General features: G+C 43.9%; 1 protein-coding gene across 1 annotated transcript in view; it reads left to right on the forward strand.

The window, feature by feature from the left end:
* LOC135377830 (protein spire homolog 1-like) overlaps positions 1-23,337 on the forward strand; it is a 163,117-nt gene that overhangs the window by 130,662 nt on the left and 9,118 nt on the right. Inside the window, exons 9-11 of the mRNA XM_064610531.1 lie at positions 17,719-17,822; positions 17,981-18,098; positions 19,397-19,608. Coding sequence (XP_064466601.1) covers positions 17,719-17,822; positions 17,981-18,098; positions 19,397-19,608 — 434 coding nt within the window. The remainder of the gene's footprint in view (positions 1-17,718; positions 17,823-17,980; positions 18,099-19,396; positions 19,609-23,337) is intronic.

Here is a 23,337-nt window from a genome sequence, read left to right on the forward strand (position 1 = left end):
CCTGACCCACATTGGTGGTCATTTTAGGCACAACCGCAGTGTCGCGCATCGTCTCTCTACATACTTCGTGGTACGACCGCTGGGAGCGCTGTGCGACCTGTACCGGTTTGACCGACTCCGCTTTCAGTTCTGTATTAGTAGTGGAAGAGTGTCGTTACCGTCTACGCTCGCCTGATCTGGATTTCGATGAAAGACTACGGGATCGATTCGGATGAAGATGTTGGAGTCGCGTTGGACTTCGAAGATGACGAGGAAGAGTTCCGGAAATGCTTCGAGGAAGACGTACAAGGTGCGATGCAATCAGTTTTACAGTTTTGTTCCGGTGCAGTACTTTTACGGAATGCAGCGCAATGAGCGCGGTTTTCAGTGTGTTTGACGTTAACCTGTCTGTGGGATGTCGTCTCGGAGCATAAAATTTATCGTGGTGTCACGCATGATTTTGCGTACTGTTATAAGCGCCGAGGCTTCTGCCCCGTATTATAAAAAGAACACTTGGAAAGTTGTCGGTGGGCTGTTCACTTTGATATATCGTGTGAATTGGTACATATTTTTATTTTATTATCGCCACTCCAAACATGAGCAGTATTTAGTGTTGAGGCTGTGCGAATATTCGGATTTTTCGGAAGCGTTTTTCTTCCCAACCGAATATATTGGAATAGTTCCCAAGCTGCACTTGTAAGCCCCGTAAATGCCATAAGAGAGGGTATAAACCAAATGAGTGCTGCTTCACACGAAGATCTAGCGAAGATCCGTATGCAATTTGCATGTTACGTACAACGTATGTACTATTTGCTTCAGATATATAAAATCGCGTAGGTACAGGCAAGCTGGTGGAGGAACTCCATAGTTTAGCCCCATTTAGCGTCCGATGAGTCATTCTCGATATGCTCTTTGTGTGCAACTCCACTCCACCAAATGATTAAAAAAATGCAGTCAGCACTACCGTTTGCAACATGCATAACAATTTCGTGCGTGTGCCCGATTGTACCACGAAGACATTTTCTCGTCCATGTAGGCTGGATGATGTAGGTGTCGACCGCGTAAGACCTTTATGTGTAGGATAGTTTCATCGTTAGCTTCCATACCATTCTCGCATGACACAAAGCATCCTGTCCATGAGGTCGTGCAAACAACGCATTGATTACGGGTTGGCGGAGAAAATGATTTCATAGCTGTGACGTCACTACTGTTTCGCTATGGTCAGAGCCGTGTATGGCTATGGTTCGTCATCGAGTGTGTCGTGCTATTGAACGAGGGCGGTGCGAACTGCACCGTACATTATCGTAGAAGCCTTCCAAGGCCAGTTTCTGTTGCCATATTAATGGTGTGATCCTGTTGGTGTGTGCCGTTCCAGTTATGGTGATATCTCACTACTCGCTCAAGGAAATGTGCGATAAGAGCGCAGACAAAGCGAGTGGGCGCACCCTTGTTTTGCATTGCAGATGAAGGGACCCAACAGGAGGCCGAGTTTAATCTACTTTTCTTTTTCTTTTTTTCCTGGCTTTTATGGTTGGTGCAGTGCCTGGTTTTCGATTTCGTCGTTTCATGCTCCAAAAAACACGAGTGACCTCAAGAGGGACGACGTTTGGTGACGTCGATTGTCTGATTACTTTTTAATGTCGTACGGTGTGAATGAAATTCATACGAAACAATCCATCATCTGCTTGCTTGGAAATCGTGCAGAGCACTGCGCGACGCCTATGGTAAAAGTTATCGCTACAGTCACGCATCGAGGTCGCCGGTCTACTTTGTGTTCACTCACCAGTCACGAGGAAATGCTACCCACTTGAATCTATTGCATCTTGCTGTCCTTCTTTATTCAGAATTTACTTTTTTTATACATGTTGGTGGGTTGTTCTTCGGGCATTCTTATTGACACGAGATGTGTGTCTCCGATGGGGGTATTTCTATGGGAGACACTTCCGCCTAGTTGACTGACCCCATCCACCGTGACGGCTTTCACCGCTCCTCATCGTGCCGGAAGTTCGGTTGCTCGTCACACATTCCCGAAGCCTAGATTATCCTCGCGCTTGTTTACGCTGCTTTACAGTGTTCCCTTTGGGTGGGCTTACAGAGCTAACCTGTCGTGCTGCCTATGGTGATAATGAGCTAGCCTAGATGGGAGTGTCCAACTATCGCGAAATGGGTGTTGCCACCGTTATATTTCGTTGCACTATCTGGGGGGGTATGTATTATTATTCAAAAACAGAAAAGAAAGGAAAAGTCAGTCAAACGCAAAATGCTGTTCATGAGTTCTGTCTATCTAAGGAAGTATACAGACATGCGTACAAACACTGTACACCCCAGATTGTCAGGCCGCCCTCTGACAGTGTCACGAGGAACGGTACACGTATCGTCGAAACAGGCAACATTTCCTGGAGTCTGAGGAACGTACATGTGCTTTGTTGTTACTCAGAGTCTAGGAAATCAGGGACAACTTTTCGGAAGGGGTGGGATCCAGCCTTGGACAGCGCGCCACATGCTCTACCTAAGCTCAACAGGTGTTCATCTGTGTATCGTCGACAGTTCAACAGGAAATGTGGCATAACTGCTCGCGAATGGGGCACTTCGGAGATTTTAGATACTCTCCGACACTCGCAATAAATCCCAAGAAATTCGGTAAAAAAAAAAAGGTTAAATTTTGCTAAGACACTGGCTTTATTCGCATATGTGCGGTATTTGTGTTAGTGGGCGAGATCGCGTCTGAGCTCGTATTTTCGTCAATATGATACGAAGTAGTCCGTGTCTCTCGTTTAAAGGGACACTATAAAGTGCAAGAACCTCTCAACGCGGAATGAAAGATGACGTTACCGTGACAGCAATACAAAAGGTACGGAATTCATCCGTCGTTCGTGACTGAAGGAAACTGCAATTTGCGATTTCCCTCTCCTCAAGAGGCGCGCCCGGGGAAATCGTTTGAGGAAATCAATGGGAGGCCGCTCCACATTACCGCGCCTCTTGAGAAGGACGCAACGGACGAATCTCGTTCCTTTTGTGTCAAAGTAACGGCATATTTTATTCCGCGAGGAGAAGCTTTTGTGCCCCCTTTAACAGAGACCGCGAGACGAGTAAATAATCTAGAGATTTTTCATCCACGGTGCCATGTTTGGCGTACGGACGCATATTGTACATCAAGTGGCCAGGTTGACAACCGAGCGTTTGCAGATATACTGCGACAACAATGGACCTTCAGTTTTCTCATGAGGTGCCTACCACATTTCCCCAGTAATTTTCGTTCCTCGACCTGTGCATGACAATGGAACCTGTAGAAAGTGTCTGTTTGAAGGCTTAAAAGGAGGTCGTTGCTTTTTCTTTCGTGCATCGGTTCCATCTTCTAAAATAGATAGCCTATTAGTGCGTCTGGGAAGCCTTTTTATTCGGGGTCATTAAATGACAACGGTGACCTTCTGCGAAGTGACTGGGTGCTGACCGTGGTCATCGCTAAATGACCTAGGCTTATTTACCGCCTAGGTCACGCATGGCTTCCACTTTGCACTGTATACGACCGATTTCTGCGCGTATCTTCCGCACTCGAAAGAAGCAGCGCGAGGTGTTGGTTGCGGTCGAATGATAGATAATTACACAAAAGCTTTCGCGCAAGGAATCCGAGCGTAGCACACCTGCAGAGCGCACAGCAGAACCAGCTTTTTTCGCAAGTCACAGAAACCAAGATCTGACGAAGGATGTGAGCGCAGTTTCTTTTCTTTTTCACTCGGCTCGCTTTGGCTAGCTGACTTGCTACTGGGTCATGACGTGGCCACCCTTAAGTGGATTCTCCGAGGGTGACTATCAACCGGCTTTCAGCGTGACCGCACTCGTTTCGAACGGCGATTCTTGCGATTACAGGAAACTTTACAAACACGCGTAATGGGTGATTTACATAAACCTGGCGTTTTCCCGCATTTAATTCGACAAGAACGTGCTGCATCTCAATGAGTCTGAGAGTATCCCTTGGAGATTACTTCCTTTTACCATGAATACGGTATATCCGGAAATCATCCCGAAGGTGCAGCTGGGCAAGTTGTTTCGTGGCATTGGAACATTGCGTTGTCGATACCATTGATTGCCTTTGTAATGCTCTCTCTGTCAGATCGCCCGCATAGACCCTTCATATAAACCCGGATGGTTTGCAACTTCCTGTCAAAATGACGTAAGGGAAGTTGCAATGTCACGTGGATTTGCGCTTCCGGTCCGAAGTTCTGCTGGAGTCACATAGCGTCAGCGTTTTTTCACGCGTTTTCACGTTTTCACGTCAGCGTGGGTTGGCGTTCCCAGGCGGAACTCATCTTGGTTGTCGTCTAAGCCAGAGTTTATAAAGTATATCAACTCTTAAATTATCTAGGAACTAAACTAAATATCTTTGGTTATTAATGAACTAACTTTATAAACTATAAACTTTTGTATTGCTCCAATTGACCTCTACCCGAGAAACGTCATCATAACGTTGGTAGACAGACTGAAACCGAAACAAATCGGAAGGGGAGGGCAGGGTTCCACGAATGGGCACTTGTTCGCTGCCTCCTATTGAAAGAAAAGTAGGACCGAAGGTCGCATCCCTTTCAGGGACCATCATAATCCCCTCAGGACCGTGGCGTTCGGGCGCGAGCTTGTCCGCCCCTAGCTTCGAGTGTAGTTCAACTTTATCAAATAGACCTCTTCCTGTTTGTAAACAAATGACGTCATATTGTTCGACAGGCCACCCATTTGGTAGAGTTGAACTACGCTCAAAGCTAGGGGCGAACAAGGTCGCGCCCGAAAGCCACGGTCTTGAGGGGATTACGATGGTCCCTGAATAGGGACGCGATCTTTGGGTCCTACTTTTCTTTCAATAGAAGGCAGCGAACAAGTGCCATTCGTGGAACCCAGCCCTCCCCTTCCAATTTGTTTCGGTTTCAGTCTGTCTACCAACGTCATGATGACGTTTCTCGGGTAGAGGTCTATCGGTGGCGCTGTCGAACACTATCACGTCATTTGTTTACAAACAGGGAGAGGTCTATTGAGCGAAACTAAAGTTTCGGACCGGAAGTTCGAAGTCCCAGCATGTGTAGCGCCACGGAGAGTTTTCAGTCTGCCGGAGGGGACTGGGGCACAACGCCCTCCCCCTCTTTCATACTTACTGCATACTTCCAAAAAACTTAGATATCTTTTGGCTGTGAGCATTCGTTGTGTACATAAATTAACCACGTTAATTTTTCTAGCACGTTTCTTTCGTTAAATTACCAGAGGACTCTCTGAGACACCACATCTTGTACTGAGGTATATACTTTGTAGAGCGTGTTCTATTTCCTGAGTGCAGTTTTTGGACCCCGAGACAAATCAGTCACATCAGAAGAGAAGCGTTTCCGTACAGTAGATTGAGGCGGCGTGCCCACTTCGTGGCGATGTGTGCAATGCTTCGGAAAAACGTCGCCGGAGGCGTTCCTCCACTGGCGCATCCGATGGCACTGACTGAGTGGCGTGCTACAGATATGAAAAACCTCTCTCTTCCAAAGATGAGAAAGTCGGCGAGAAAGTCCAAAGGGAGAAAGTCGGCGCTTACCAACCTTGCGAGTCACTGTTATCGTTATGTAATGCAAGTCAGCAAATTCCATCTGTCGTTAGGTAAAAGACCCTGCGCGGGGGACAAGAGGATAAAGTTTGAGGTCATAACGCAGTGCTAGAGGATGACTATGTGAAAGCTCGAATTCCACAAGAAAGGTCAAGCGGAATGAAAATGCAGCGGAAGAAAAGTTGCGCAACCGGCCATAAAATGAAAACAGACAAACGAAAATAAATTGAGGATAAAGCACTGAAAAAAAAAAAGCGTTTAATATATAGAGTCCAATTGCCTTTCAGCAAAAGTACTGAGTAAGATAAGGAAAAATACCAATAAAAGTTTAAACTGCGGCACCAAAATACGTACAAGCCTGCTTGACGGTGCTCTAAAAGACAACATTTAGGGAAAATAATTTCTGCTTTAACGAATGACAATATGTGACCCATTTCCATCATAATGGACACGACTCATTCCTGTGCACTGCATTACGTTTATTACCCAGGTTTATTGTGCTTGCGAGAGTAGCTCAATCTGGGCCAACCGCTAGACTATTGATTTTCTTACGTCAAGGCTGTAGCCTTCAAATTCCTTTGGGGCATTTGCACCGCGCTTTCTTCTGGTAGGCTGTAGTGATTAGAAAAACACTTGGGACAAGGCCGGGCGTGGTCTTTGATCGTTCGTTTGTAGCCACGTTTTCTTGCGTTCGAAGGGGCAACATAGAGGCCCAGAAATCTGCATCTTTGTGGTCTGCCGCGTGTGTAACGAAAGTATAGTTCAAACAAAAATGTTATTGAAAAATATTTTCGAGGAAACTTGTACCACCTCGTACCATAAACCAAGAAGAGACAAAATAACAAGGGCGTTGTCAGAACGTCCCGCTCGTGAATAAGTGACAGCAGATGACGACGAGACGGCTGAGGTAAGTACGGCTTTGGGCGCGGTTTGGGGCACGATCTTGTATCGTGTTTGTAGTCGCAACGACACCAGCTGCTCCGGTCCTTTTGCTGCTCGTGTGCCACCGGGCAAAGACGTTGGCTTTCTGCGACTTACTACAAATCACTGACCGCGTGTAACGATATGGCAATGAAAAGAAATGGTTGGTCGGAAACTGCCGCTTTCACGTGCCATGGCGTGTGACAACGAGAATGTTCACCACTACAGTTAATAATTGCGCTTCGCCGTCGTTCACCTTAGTAGGTCGTATATAGTTGGTTGGATGGGGATGCTGTCATAGATGCTGTACAGGTGAGCATGAAAGTAGGAGGGTTGTGTGTGGTACTCTGTATCCCCGTGTTATGGGCGTATGCAATGAAAGGAAATATGATATCGCAGTTCAAGAGGTCGACAAAAATGTACAGCAGCCGTCAGATATAACTAACGCCAGCGCCACCGACGTCACTCTTGTTTGAGACTTCGTCCAAGACATAGGTCCGAGTCTGGGTTGAGACATAGCAGCATGACATGCTCCGTTGAGCTTGGTGGTGGTGGTAGTGCCGAAATAGCTCGCCTTGTCGGCCTCACAAAGGTGGGCGCTCTGGGGGAATGTGCGTCCTGGGCCGACTTCTAAGGGAACTGTGTCTCTGCTTGACATTCACGCTCATCACCGGCTGTCCTCTATGCGCGCTGCGACCAGTCTAAAACCCAGCGACGAACGCTTTGCGGCGCTCGGTCCGCGCTGGCCCCGCGCTCGCGCGTTACGGTTAAATTTGACGGCGACTCTACATGGAGCCATGACGTGTGTTGTCTGGAACCTTCTGTAATGTCATTGCACAGTGAGTGGCACGATATCGGTGTGTTGTGAACAATATTGCGGGCATGCGGAAGCTCCTTGACTGTTTTTGACAACAATTTCTTCCAGCGAATGCTGAGTAGCACGGATGGGAGGCTGTGTCCACTGGAGCAGCCAGCAAATAGCCACTCAATGTTTACTAGAACGGTACTTTAGCTTGCGTTGGCCAAATAGATAACTTTGAAGTTTCTGGATACTATAATATCTTCCAGGAACTTTAGCTAACATGCTGCTGCCCAGCTTCAACGCTTCCTTGACTTTCCCTCCCTCCCTCCCTCCCTCCTTCATTAAGTAGACATACAGGGTTGTCCATTTCAACTAATCACCACGGGCGATTTCAAGCACAGCAATCATGTGTCTAAGATGCTCTGGCAGCTAGTCTGCAGGGTTGTGTCTGCTGAAAGAATGGTCGTGATTGCCGGATCGATGACTACATCATGTTGTATTAGCGATTTGCCCTTGTTTACTCTAGGTGCCATTGACCAACACCACCGAGACTAAAGAAGGCATGATCGCTACATCGCGAGGGTGCACTTCATCATCACTACCATTCTCGTTGTCACTTTTGAACCAAGCAGATTATTAGTGTGTTTGATCTTGCTATATCCAGCATCTAAGAAACCTCATCTCGAGTGATTCTTTGTGGTGGTACAGTGACGGCAGACTTGTTGGGTTTCCACTTCAAAATTCAAGGTCGAGGTTTGGGATGCAATGTTCTAAATGCAGGAATTTGTGCAGGATTTACATTAGACGCAGAGTACATTTTGTGCGTTTGTGTGTGTACATGTGGAAGTGGAGAGATGGAAAGGACCTGGATTGGCTACTTCTTTTGCATATTCGTAGTACTTTTTTGTTGTGGGATGAGGGGGGGGGGAAGGAGAGGTTCTGGTAAAATTCCTTGCCCGACATACAGGGCATTTTTTTAGCTGCACCATTTTTTTTAAGGCTATGAGAGCAGCACAGATACCGTTTTTGCAGTTTAGTTATGCGGTTAGCGGACATCCTCTCAAAGACAGTCTGTAACTACTAGGTTACTAATTACTTAAAATTCATTAACTCCTTAATTAGGGACTTTCAGACAAAAGTGAGATAGCAGAATGGGAGACCATCTTCGTCGAAAGCCATTCAATTTTATTTATTTTTTTAATCCTGAAACGAGCACGTGCGTTGAAATATCCATCGCCGAATATTGCTACGTAAATGCCAAAAACCAAAACCGCGCGCCGAAAGAGCGTATGACTTTCATGGTTGTTGGTCTATCTGGGCTGCAAAGCGGTTGATCTGGCCAGCAGATCAGCACCGACTCCAGTCATCTCCATCGCTCCAAAACATGCGGCCCTCTGACGTGGAATGAGTGTTGTGGTGAGTGTGGTCCCCGTGCTCCTGAGGTGCACGTTTTCGGCTCATTTGCATAGCAAACTGTGGCGATGGATATATGTCAACGTACATGCTCGTTTCAGGATTTATAAAAAAAAAGAAAAAATATAAAGGCTTTCAACGAGGATTGTGTCCCGTTCTGCTATCTCACTTTTGCACTTTTGCCCGAAATCCCCTCATTAATGAGCCATAATTAGTGAATTTTAGGTAATTAGTCATTTAGTAGTTAGATACTCTCTTTGAGAGGATGTCCGCCTGGCCGTATAACTCAACTGCAAAAATGATGTCTATGCTGATCTTGTAGCTTTTTTTTATAAAAAAAATCTGGTGCAGCAAAAAAAAAAAAAAAGTACAACAACTTGAACTTGGACTACTGGCCCACTTCCCATACGGGCATATGTAATGTCAGTGTTTTTTTGCCATGGTGGTGCTTTGCCTACTGTTGCTGCTCTGGTTACCACTGGGCAGATCATTCTTTCGCTTGCAGGCCAACATTACTCCTAAATCCGGAAGTGGCAGTGTGGCGTCTCATGTAAATAAGAGATTGCGTAGCAGCGCTAAATGTAATGGCAAAAATCCTGCAGTGCTTTGACCTGATGGTCTCGTGCAAGAAGTACAGACTGTATCAGCCATAGTACAACGTTAGTTTCCCGTGTGACCATTGCTGAACTTTGGGTTGCACACACCTCTATAAGTTTTGTGAACAATGTTCCATACATTCATCATTCATAAGCTGTTTGGCTGTTTTTAAAGTGTGTCCCACAGGCAGTGGGGCCCATGGAGGGGGCACCATGACAGAGGACTTTGTTATGTAGAAAGAAAATCGTTGTTTTATGCGATCGTTTGGCAGCATTGCGTAATCTACATATCATGTAGCATAATCCACGACGACTATAATGTCCCGCACTTGCCAGCTAGTGCGCACGATCCACAGAGACCAATGCCTATTTATTAGAGGTGTGCGAATGTTCGAAATTTCGAATACGAATATAATATTTGCGATATTCGATTCGTATTCGAAAATTTGATATTCGAACTTTTCGAATATCATACCCGCTTACTACCAAGCTGTTCCGGGGTGCGCGCTTGAATTTGTACGTTTCGGTAACAGCGTTCGAACATGATAATACAACAGCTGCAAAGCGACGCGCGGAGCTTTCGAGGCTGCGCTCATCTGCGGATGCGTCGCTACACGTTCGATAACCGAAACCGAAACTACAGCTTTTCCCGCCGTTATTAATCCTCTTGTCGTACATTTTAATCCTTATACCATGACATTTAATCCTTTTGTCATCCGAATTAATCCTGCTTTCATTAATTTTAATCCTCAGTTCACATAATTTAATCAATTTCTCATGCAATTTGATCCACGTGGCTATGTGTGGGCTACGTGACTTTCTTTTTTCGTATTTTGGGACAATTCCCATGTCTACGGGTATTGCACATGTGTTTCATTATTAATGTGGGTTTCTGCACCATAATGGGATACTGTGGGACTGTCAATCTGGATTATGGTATTGTGGGACTATTCCCATGTCTACGAGTTTTACCCATGGTTTTCATTACAAACGAGGGTCTCTGCACTGTAATGGGTACTCCGTGACTGCCAATCTGGATTATGATATTCTGGGACTATTTCCATGTGTGCGGGTATTACCCATGCTCTTCATTAGATATGCGGGTTTCTGCACTGTAATGGGATACTGTGGTACTGTCGATATTGACTACGATAATCCTGGGTCTATAAGGGCGTCTACGGGTATTCCGCATGCTTTTCATTAAACATGCGGGTTTCTGCACAGTAATGAGATACTGTGGGACTGTCAATCTCAATTATGATATTGTGGTACTATTCCCATGTCAATGGGTACTACCCATGCTTCTCATTAAAAACGCGTCTTTCTGTACTCTAATGGGATACTGTAGGACTGTGTATCTTTACTACGTTATTGTGGGACTATTTTTATGTCTACGGCTATTACCCATGCTTTTCATTCAAAATGCGGGTTTCTGCACTCTAATGGAATACTGCGGGGCTGTCTACCTGGATTACGACATGGTGGGACTATGCCGCTATCTACGGGAGTTGCCCATGCTTCTCATTAAAAACGAGGGTTTCTGCACTGTAATGGGATACTCTGGGACTGTCAATCTGGGTTGCGATATTGTGTGACTATTCCCATGTCTACGGGTATTACCCATGCTTTTATTAAAAACGCGGGTTTCTACATTGTAATTGCACTGTAATGGGATACTGTGGCACTGTCGATCTTGATTGCGATATCCTGGGTCTATACGGGCGTCTACGGGTATTCCGTATGCTTTTCATTAAACATGCGGGTTTCTGCACAGTAATGAGATACTGTGGGACTGTCAATCGCAATTACGATATTGTGGTACTTTTCCCATGTCAATGGGTACTACCCATGCTTCTCATTAAAAACGCGTCTTTCTGTACTCTAATGGGATACTGTAGGACTGTGTATCTTTACTACGTTATTGTGGGACTATTTTTATGTCTACGGCTATTACCCATGCTTTTCATTCAAAATGCGGATTTCTGCACTGTAATGGGATACTCTGGGACTGTCAATCTGGGTTGCGATATTGTGTGACTATTCCCATGTCTACGGGTATTACCCATGCTTTTATTAAAAACGCGGGTTTCTACATTGTAATTGCACTGTAATGTGATACTGTGGCACTGTCGATCTTGATTGCGATATGCTGGGTCTATACGGGCGTCTACGGGTATTCCGTATGCTTTTCATTAAACATGCGGGTTTCTGCACAGTAATGGGATGCTGTGGGACTATCAATTGCATTTACGATATTGTGGTACTATTCACATCTCAATGGGTACTACCCATGCTTCTAATTAAAAACGCGGGTTTCTGTACTCTAAGGGGATACTGTGGGACTGTGTATCTGGACTACGTTATTGTGGGACTATTTCCATGTCTACGGGTATTACCCATGCTTTTCATTCAAAATGCGGGTTTCTGCACTCTAATGGAATACTGTGAGACTGTCTATCTGGATTACGACATAGTGGGACTATGCCGGTGTCTACGGGTACTACCCATGCTTCTAATTAAAAACGGGGGTTTCCGCACTGTAATGGGATACTCTGGGACTGTCAATCTGGGTTGCTATATTGTTGGACTATTCCCATGTATACGGGTATTACCCATGCTTTTTTAAAAACGCGGGTTTCTACATTGTAATGGGATACTGTGGGTCTTTTTAATTTAAAATACAATAATGTGGGGCTATTCCCATGTCCATGGGTATTACCCACGATTCTCATTAAAAACGTGGATTTCTGTACTCTAATGGGATACTGTGGGACTGTGTATCTGGACTACGTTATTGTGGGACTATTTCCATGTCTACGGGTATTACCCATGCTTTTCATTAAAAATGCGGGTTTCTGCTCTAATAGGATATTGTGGGACCGTCTATCTGGATTACGATATTGTGGGACTATTCCCATGTCTTCGGGTATTACCCATGCTTTTCGTGAAAAATGCGGATTTCTGCACTGTAATGGGATACTGTGGGACTGTCTATCTGGATTACGATTTTCTGTAACTATACCCATGTCTACGGGTATTAATCATGCTTTTCATTCAAAGTCCGGGTTTCTGTACTATAATGGGGTACTGTTGGACTATGAATATCGATTACCATATTCTGGCGCTATCCCCATGTCTACGGGTATTACGCATGCTTTTCATTCAAAATACGGGTTTCTGTACCGTAATGGGATACTGTGGGACCGTCAACCTTGAGTACGATATTGTGGGACCACCCCCATGTGTGAGGGTATTACCCATGATTTTCATAAAATGTGTGGGCTTCTGCTCCGTAATGGGATACTGCGGGACTGTCGATCTTGATTACGATATACTGGGACTATATTCATGTATACGGATATTCCCCTCGCTTTCCATTAAAACGCGGTTCCTTGCACTGTAATAGGATACTGCGGGTCCGTCAATCTGGATTACGATATTGTGGCACTATTTCCCTGTCTATAGTTATTACTCATGCCTTTTATTCAAAATGCGGGTTTCTGCAGTGTAGCCGGATACTGTGGGACTCTCTATGTGGTTTAGGATATTGTGGGACTATTCCCATGTGTGCGGGTATTACCTAAGCTTTTCATTAAATATGCTGGTTTTGCCCTGGATTGGGATACAGTGATCCACATAGAAAGTCCCACAGTATCCCATACAGTGCAGAAACCCGTATTTTGAATGAAAATCATGGGTAAGACCAGTAGACGTGGAAATACTCCCACACTATCGTAATCCAGATTGACAGACCCAGAGTATCCCATTAGAGCGCAAAAACCCGCGTTTTTAATGAAAAGCACGGGGAATACCCGTAGACATGCTTATAGTCCCAGGATATCGTAATCAAGACGGTCCCACAGTACCCAATTACAGTGCATAAACCCGCGTATTTTATGAAAAGCATGGGTAATACCCATTGACATGGGAATAGTACCACACAATTGTAATCCAGATTGACAGACCCGCAGTATCCCATCAGACCGCAAAAACCCACGTTTTTAATGAAAAGCACGGGGAATACCCGGCCGTAGACATGCTTATAGTCCCACGATATAGTAATGAAGATCGACAGTCCCACAGTACACCGTTACAGTGCAGAAACCCGCATATTTAATGAAAAGCATGGGTAATACCCGCACACATGGGAATAGTCCCACAATAACGTAGTCCAGAGACAGTCCCACAGTATCCCATTAGAGTACAGAAACCCGCGTTTTTAATTAGAAGCATGGGTAATACCCATTGACATATCCCATTACAGTGCAATTACAATGTAGAAACCCGCGTTTTTAATAAAATCATGGGTAATACCCGTAGACATAGGAATAGTCCCACAATATCGCAACCCAGACTGACAGTCCCAGAGTATCCCATTACAGTGCAGAAGCCCCCGTTTTTAATGAGAAGCATGGGTAATACCCGTAGACAGCGGCATAGTCCCACTATGTCGTAATCCAGATAGACATCCCCACAGTATTCCATTAGAGTGCAGAAACCCGCATTTTGAATGAAAAGCATGGGTAATACCCGTAGACATGAAAATAGTCCCACAATAACGTAGTCCAGATACACAGCCCCACAGTATACCATTAGAGTACAGAAACCCACGTTTTTAATGAGAAGCATGGGTAATACCCATTGACCCAAAGCTGTAGCACGCAGCTTGTGTGCGCCGCCTCAGCGAACGCTAACCCGCTGTACGCTTCATGTTCAGCACAGTCGCGGCTTGAGTGGATTGCTAACGGACTCTGAACATTCGTATGAGGCCAGCATTTCAGTTAAATTTTGGTTAAATATTTAAATTTTGTTGGTGTTTAGCTGAACACAAATGTTCATCGTCCCACTGCATGCTCAGCCAAAACCCGCGTCTCAAACGCGTTTTTTCAGTTTCAGTTTCAGTTTGTAGTAATGATCTTTTGCGTTGCTATACTTCGGAGCTTGAACTAGTCATCAGTGACATATAAACAAATCATGGTCGTGTGCGATGACGGTGATAATCGAGGAGTGAAGATATTTCGACATAGTTTCTCCAACCTCGGCGTTGTGTGACCGCAGGCTAAAAATACCAACTAGGACGAGGATGACGTGCAGAATGAACGTGCACTCACTGTTGTTACAGATGATAGCAAGAAGTATATGGCCTTAGATGAAATGAAAGAAGCGCCGAACACGAACGTCGCGGAAACGATCGCGCGTGATAAGCATAGCCATACGGCATCGTTGAGGATCGCGGTTTTATAGCGCCAATGGAGTTTTAGTGCATCGTACGCTAATGCCTTTGCATACGTAAAGGATAGCGTTGGTGCTTTCTGCGCACGCGCAAAACATAAAGAAAGCTTCGCGCAGTGCGCAGAATCACTACGCTATCCCTTGCACTAAAAGTCACAAATGAATGAGGTTGTTCCAAACTATGCAAGTTCCATGCTTGTTCCAGTGCAAGAAGAGAGCACTTCTTGATTTACTTCGGCACTTCTCCCAAGAAGGGTGCACTCAGTTTTCCTTCTTGATAACCTATGAGCAGAGATGAGCTCATCCGTAAACCATTCCACATTTTGAATATGTCATTGCTCTTTACCTCCATTCTGTCTGTTTCACCAGCACTTACAGTGCCAACGCAGGTGTGTAGTGTCCGTGAGGGATTTTCGAAGTTCAATTATTTTTACGGTTTTCAGTTTGCCTCATGAGAAGAGTAGATTGTTTCATTGTAAAAATAATTTGACTGTACATGTGCAGATAAGCATGTGTGCCTTGTGTAAAGCCAATACACTGATACATATTACTTATTAGCACTTTTCAAGGGCATGTCCTTGCTAGCTTAGGGGGTCTTAATTGTTACTCTTAGAAGCCTTTTATCCTATGACGTTACTTCTGTTACTGTCAGGGTTTGTAGTAGTACTAGCTTTGTCGAGCACATCTTTGACTGGCGGCAAATCATTTGTGAAAATTTTGAAAATGTGAAATTTTGAAAGTAGTGAGAATTAATTAATTAGCTGTGTTACACGTAAGAACAACGAGTATTGTGCCCTTTGCCTTCCATTAATTTATTGTTTAATTAATTAAGTAATGGAAAGCAAAAGACACAATACTTGCTGTTATACATGTAACAGAGCTATTGGTTTCTCGAGAGAAGTCTCATGGGAAGTCACACGGTAGAAAATGGACAAGTGCTACTGCTGCTGCTGCTTCAAGTACTTTCGCCTTTGTCCAGTTTCGTAACCTCCAGTGTGGTGTAACTACAGGTTTTCCCGCTCATTTTAATCCATTGGCCACTCAATTTAATCCAAGCGCTACCCAATTTAATCCAGGGGTCAACCAAATTAATCCAAACACTAACCGATTTAATCCAAGCAACACGTGTAAATATATGTCACGGAAATTGTCATGACCGAGATTTTCATGATCACGCCAATGTATCATGAGTTCTACTGACCCAACAACCCCTAGTTTTTGCAGTGTCATGCAGTGTTTTATGACTGCTTTTTTTTCATTGTGACATTTCAGGACTATTTTCACGATATGGTGCCATGAATTGATTTTATGGGACTACCACTGCTTCAAACAGTGTCATACAGGGTATTATGACTACCAATGGTCATTATGACATTCCATGACTATTTTCATGATATGTGCCATGAATCAATTTTATGGGATTGCCACTGTTCGAAACAGTGTCATACAGGTTTTATGATTAGCGACAGTCATTATGACATTCCATTACTATTTTCACGATATGTGCCATGAATCGATTTTATGGGACTACCGCTGCTTCGAACAGTGTCATATAGTGTTATGACAGCAGACGGACATTATGACATTCCATGACCATTTTCGTGATATGAGCCATGACCCGACTTGATGAAACTCATCTCCTTCAGATCGTGTCATAGTGTTTTATGACTATCTACTAATACCATAATGACTGTCGGCAGTCATAAAACAGTGCATGGCACTGTATGAAGCAGCGGTAGCTACATAAGGTCGAGTCATTGCCCGTATCATGAAAATAGTCATAGAATGTCATAATGGCCATCGGTAGTCATAAAACACAATATGACAGTTTTTGAAGTAACAGTAGTCCCATAAAATCGATGAATGGCAGATATCATGACAATAGTCATGGAATGTCAAAATGACCGTCAGTAATCATAAAGCTCTGCATCACACTGTTTAAGCAGTGGTAGCTACATAAAGTTGAGTCATGACCCGTATCATGAAAATAGTCATGGAATGTCACGTTGATAATCATAAAGCTCTGCATGACACTGTTTAAGCAGTGGCAGCTACATAAAGTCGAGTTATGATGATAAATCACCGCTTGGCACTGTTTGAAGCAGCTGTAATCACGCAAGGTCGAGTTATGACCCATATGTCCAAAATAGTCATGAAATGTCGTATGACAAGCAAAGTCACAAATCATCGCCTGACACTGTTTAAACCAGGTTAGCCGCGCAAAGTTGAGTTATGACCCATATGTCCAAAATAGTCATGAAATGTCATAATGACAAGCAGTAGTCGTGAATCATTGCAAGACACTGTTTCAACCAGCTATATAGTCGCACGAAGTCGGGTTATCACTCGTATGTGCAAAATAGTCATGAAACGTCATATGACACACAGCAGTCATGAATCATCGCAATACACTGTTTGAAGCAGCTGTAGTCACGCAAAGCCGAGTTTTGACCCGTATGTCCAAAATAGTCATGAAATGTCATAATGACAAGCAGTAGTCATAAATCATTGCTTGGCACTGTTTCAACCAGCTGTATCGCACAAAATCAAGTTACGATCCGCATGTCCAAAATAGTCTTGGAATGTCATATGACAAGCAGTAGTCAAATCATCGCCTGACACTGTTTGCCAGCTTAGTCGCGCAAAGTTGAGTTATTACCCGCATCTCGGAAATAGTCATGAAATGTCGTAATGACAAGCAGTAGTCATGAATACTTGTGTAGAATATTGCAGATAGCAATAGTCATCCAATTTGTAGTCATAAGAATGCCACAAATTTTAATGCAAATTTCAGTTTGACACACTGCATTATGAATATTCTTGCTTGGATTAAAATGGTTGGCGTTTGGACTAATTTGGTTGACCATCGGATTAAATTGGGTAGAGCTTGGATTGAATTGAGTGACCAATGGATTAAAATGAGCGGGGAAAACCTGTAGTAAGATCATAGCAGAATTTTGCTGTAGTGAGTCCTAGGGGCTGCATATTTAATGTAGCATAGTTTTTTGATGATTGTGGCAAATCTTCTCAGAGATCCTTTATATTGCTATTGCTGTTTTGCTTTGTTCGCAAGCATAGTCTGATCCTGAAGTGTTTCACCTGTGTTGCATGAATATCTCTCAATATATTTGTTTCCAGAAACAGTTGGCAGCAGTGTTGTTCAAGAACTATGACATTTATGGTGCTATACTTCTGTCTTTTTTCAGTGGAGACGTCGAGAACAAAGCTTGGAGAGAATGACTCCACCCCAGAGCCAAGAAAACGGCTAATTGCAGCAAACCTAACTCTTCGGCTTTCGACCAACTTTGATGTATGTACAAATGTAGCACAATTTGTTTTGCGTGCATAGTGATGTTATGTTCACGTTACTTTCTTATGATAAATGACAAAAACTTATTTTATCATAATTAAGTTATATTCTGCATACTTGAAGAGTCCCTGCTACTCTCACAGTTTTCTTTTTTTCAGGAGGATGATCCAGACGACGCACCACCTTCCCCAACCAGCAATCAGCCATGTTCACTTCCTGTACAGCTGACACAAGCCCCAACGAGGCCCAACAAACTGGCCATACAGGGCAAGAGCAGTGAGTCTCTTTGCAAATATTTCAGCAGGGTTCATGTTGTCTTCCACAAGACTGTTTGTGGAACTTGTCGCAGCAACTACAGAGCCAATCCTCCTCCTAGATGTAGCTTTTAAAGTGCTACTACGGATTCAAAAAGTGCTATTATTTCTGTCTCATATCATAAATCAACTTCACTGAAAGAGTCAGTACACAAAATACACCGTATTTACTCGCGTATTGAATGCAACTTGAGCGCCGAAATGCTGGTAGTACTTTTTTGTTCCCTGCACATTGAACGCACCCCGACTTCAGTATCACAGCTGCATCGTCTCTCGTGTGGCCGCTCGTATCTCGCAGCCACTCGCAGTCAACGAGAATGAGTGCCTGGCGCCAGAGTGATGAATGATGAATGGGACGAACATAGAGGAGTCTTTTGTCCCCGCTTGATAGAACGGACGACCATTTGGTGTAGAGGGTCGGGACGATGTTTTGTCCTCCCTCTCCTCTACCACTGTTCTTGTAAGAAGATTCATTGACGACTTGTTACTGTTGGCTTGTGATGAGAACGTCCTGTTTCAATGCAAACGTGTCATCATGTCATCTGCTCCGAAACCGTCTTTCACAGTTGAGCTGCCAAAATGGATAGACCAATTGCAAAAAACGCAGGACCCACTATGTCACGTGGGAATCTAATGTCATTTATGAAATACTGTTAGCTTGTGGTTTTTGTTATACTGGACAAACTAAAAGGTGTTTAAAAGAGCATGCCTTAGAAGTAAGAAATTGAGACAAATTCTGAAATTGTTAATTAAGCACTTTGAATGTTGTAATGGTGGCATTCCTTTGTGGCAAGCCACCCCTGTAAAAGCTGTAGAGGTTGACCTGACACAACAGTTTGAAGGAGACTCTCTCAATCCATTCACGTGGGAACTGTGTGAGCAAGCCGTCACCGACCTGCAGTGTTTTGGGAAGTTTATTGGCCCTTCCTTATCAACTTTCATTTGTGACCTTGGTTTGTGTCTTTAACTAGTGTGTCCTTATAGTAAACATTCAGCTGTGTTTGAGACTTTGTGTGTGTGTGTCTGTTCCTTGTCGTCCCCCTGTCTCAGGGTTTTTACCATAATGAATAATCAAAATATTTTGCTAGTGTTGTAAAAGTGAGAGCAGCAAATTGAAACAGCGATATATGCAGTGGGTGTGTTATGAGCAGGACGAGAGTGCACATGTGAGCGGAGAATGAATGTGCAGACCCCCACATGTTTATATTGAGAGCAGGAGTGGATTTAAGGTAACTTGGCAATACCTCTTTGAACTCACAGGCAGCATAGAAACTCCTTCGACGTCAAGCCTCAAACAGAAGCTGGAAAGGAGGCACAGCATCATGGTGTGTGAGTCTCCCAGCAAGCACCCACGTGGTAAGATGCTGTACCGTGGGCAAAGTGTGGCAGGCTCCTCTTCGGCGCATGCACATGGCTCTTCAGCAGTATCCAGTGGCATGGCACAGCAGTCGAACAAAGACAAATGGATGCTGGTACGACGCATTCCTCTGCTTCTTACCTCACGGCTTCCACGGCCCCCATGAGTTCCAATAAACATCTTTGCATGCCTTTCACTGCATCTCTTCTACATTCATCCTCTTTATTTTCCATTCTACTTTTCTGTTTGCAGGCTTACAACTAACAGTCATTGTTTGCAGCACTTCTGCTTGTGGTGTCCCAGTATAACAGATTTCTGTACCAGAGTATGATATGTCATTCTTTCCTTGATTGAGGTTATGATTAGATACTGTTTGTGTGTCCACACCCTCACATTGGCAGATATTAGCATATCAGGTGTGTGTCCATGCTATGTACACCATGAATACCTTTTTTGAGTGGCTCAAAATATTCAGTGCAACTTGCTGGAAATTGCCATCATCAAAGTACATAGTTAACACAACATTCACAAGTAAATGTTTCTCCTGAAACACAGATTATGAGTGAGTTATCCAATTTGAAAGTGCTGCCACTACAGCACTCCGCTTGTATTTGAGATCCTCTCAGGTGCGGATCCAGACCCTTTCTTTCGGAGAGACGGTTTCTTTCTTGAAGCTCATGTAGTGCGGGAGGGGGAGGGGGAAACCTAATGCTTTGGGTGGAGAGGCAATCGCCCAACTGCCCCCCTGGATCTGCCACTGGATCCTCTTCAAGTGGGTGACTTTGCTGTCTGAGCCATGATGAAGGAGATATGCTCAGAATATGAATGACGTTTCAAATCAGAAGACACTGCTGCCAATCCATCACACTTGTGTGAGAGGTTGTCAGCAGTGGATGACATTTTTTTCTGTGACATATGATGTGTGCATTCACTTCTATACTGTGTTCACGTCCTTCATCGCTACATAACATAGGCACTTGTGATCTGTAATGTGAGCTGTAGGAAAACAGAAAAAGATACTTTGCACATGTGGGGATCAAACATCTGCTATGCACTCTGCAAATGTATCAGAGTTGTATTTCCTATGTAAAAAAAATGGTTTTGTTCTTAAAGTCTTGCACTGCTGCTTTAAGGGTGAACACACATTCCTTCACAAAAATGCCTGCTTTTCCTGTTCCTTTCCTGCATCATTTTGCATGCAAATGTGATGATTAAGTTCTTTAGCAAACAATGGTAACATTTTGGGTGGTTTTGCTACATGACTGCCAAATAAGCATCTGCCTGCAACCTTCATGATACAATAAGATGCACATTGTTCCCAACACTCTTATGTGATATTTTACCTTGAGTTCATAAGGAGTGACACATTGTAATAACACTATCTTTCGTGACACATAGTCTGTAAACGCTTTTGGCTGCAGTACCACACCCTGCAATCATGTGACTGTATTCCCAAATGGAATATCCTATCATTCGCACTTGCTTGTTGTGTGTCCTTGCACAAAAACAGACACAGATTTACTGAACTTGGATTTCCAACACTCCTAAAAAGCACCTAATCAATAGGTTGAACTAGGACATCTGAAATACCGAGATTTATTAAAGGAGCCACGATGTCGCTTAAAGTGCACAGACAAAATTGTCCCCTCCGAAGCACATAAAGAAATATTCTTCCTGAAACACAGATTATGAGCAACATATAATTGTAAAATGTTGCCGCCAAAGCAGTGCTGTTGCTCAGCAGATTCTGCTGTGAGATACGCAAGTGGTGACCTTGCTTTCAGTCTGCAACGTAGGATATTCAAACAGGCAGTGTGCACGCACCTTCCACTTTCACTTTCACTTCCACGTTCACATTTTTTGTCACATTGTGAAGCACACACTCATGACATGTGACGTGAGCTGCCTAAAATATGGAAAGCACACTTTGAATGTAAGAATCAAATGTCTGTTGTGTACACACGAGATGTGCAGTGCTGCCAGAGCCACAGTGTTGGTACATGAGCCACACTTGATGTGGGGGCCCATTTCCCTCGATGCGGAACAAGGCACGAGGTTTCCCTATGTCCTCTAGAAACAGCATTGAGGTGCTGTTCCCACTTGTTCTTACATCTAATGGCCTTTGGGATTGTGTTTTTATGTCAGCGTGCGATTTAAAGGGGCACTAAAGTGCAAAGATTTCTCCTCACAGAATGAAAGATGCGGTTACCTTGATAGCAATATAAAAGAAACTGCATTCACGCGTTGCATGAGTCATGATTTATGTGTGAACAAAACCAGAATTCACACTTTCCTTCTTCTCTACCTCTCAGGAATGGCGGCATTGCTATGCCTATCAAACGATTTTTTCTTTCAAACGATCCTCAATTCTATCAAACAATTGGTCTCCTCAAACGATTTGTCCAATCATTATGGGAGACCATTTGAGGAGACCAATGGGAGGCTGCACCGCATTGCCGCACTTCTTGAGAAGGGGAGAAGAGGGAAAACGCAAATTGCAGTTTCATTCGGGCAAAAATCATGAACGACACAACGGATGAATACTCTTCCTTTTGTATTGCTATCAAGGTAATGGCATCTTTCATTTTGCAAGGAACAATTTTTGCACTTCAGTGCCCTTGTGTTTGTTTGCTACTGATATTGCAAGGTTGCGCCATAATGAATTATACTCGGTTGCTCATAAGCTTGAATCATGCAGTTGGGTAATTGAGACACATTGGATTCAGCTGCAGATTAATGTCTTGTCACATGGCAGCTCGCTTGGCTCTAAAGTGCAAGAGCACTTTCACTCTAAGAATGCCCCACTTTGGTCTGCCTGCCATCATCTTCTAGACAGCATTTAGTAACTTGAAGTAGGCACACCACCAAAGATTCACAAAGAGTGATCTGTCCTTTTTAGTGCATGCTAGTTGGGACACCCTGTACAATTGTATGTATGCACAGGGTGTGTGCTGAAAAAGTATACGCACATTTTGCGCATGCATGTAACATGTTGCCTGCTTAGCGGACGAACCTCCACTGACTCATGACGATGCATTTATGCCATAAAAACCAACAAAAAAATCATTGTAACAAAACTCTGCATAACAAAATAATAGCCATGCAAACTTTGCTCTCGTGCATTTGGAATGGGCTATACTGGTGTCAACATGATGGTGTCCAGAGACTTCTGTGCTGGTACCACTAGTGACACCAACAGTGCAGAAACTGAAATCTGTTTCTGCACCGGTGACACACCTAGCGGCAGCTTGATGCAACTGTGAGGCGACAGCCATGTCCATATGAAATGCATAGAGAGCAAAGTTTGTGTGGCTATATTCACTGTTACAAAGAGTTCGGTTACAACAATTTTTTAGTTGGCATTGATCGCATAAATGTGTCGACTTGGGCAACCAGAGGTTCGTCCGGTAACTAGGCAAAGTGTTCCATGCACATATGTGGGTGTATTTTATCTGTGCACACCCTGTACATGAATATTGTCCTGTGTCCTACGATGCACTATAGGGCACCACTGCATCTCAGTCCGGTTTTCTGTTCAACGTGAGCACATTTCTCATTGTTCCGCTCTACTCTAGTAAATGGCTCCTAATTGTATTTGTACTGACAACTCAAAACTGCTGAAAAACAATCAATAAGCAACCTCTAAATTTTCTCACATAGAAACTTTTGAAAGTCAGAACCCTAGATATGTCTGTACATTGCAAGTATGGTGTAATGGCTACAAAAACTCCTCCACAAAAACGAGAAGTCGCATGAAGAAGTGCGGAACAACTAAGTCTTTAAGGGTAATCACCCTTCTCTTCACGCTCAAAGTCCGTACTCACTGAGCATCTGCTTGTGTTAT

Source organism: Ornithodoros turicata, chromosome 1 (assembly GCF_037126465.1).
Source record: "Ornithodoros turicata isolate Travis chromosome 1, ASM3712646v1, whole genome shotgun sequence".
Taxonomy (NCBI): domain Eukaryota; kingdom Metazoa; phylum Arthropoda; class Arachnida; order Ixodida; family Argasidae; genus Ornithodoros; species Ornithodoros turicata.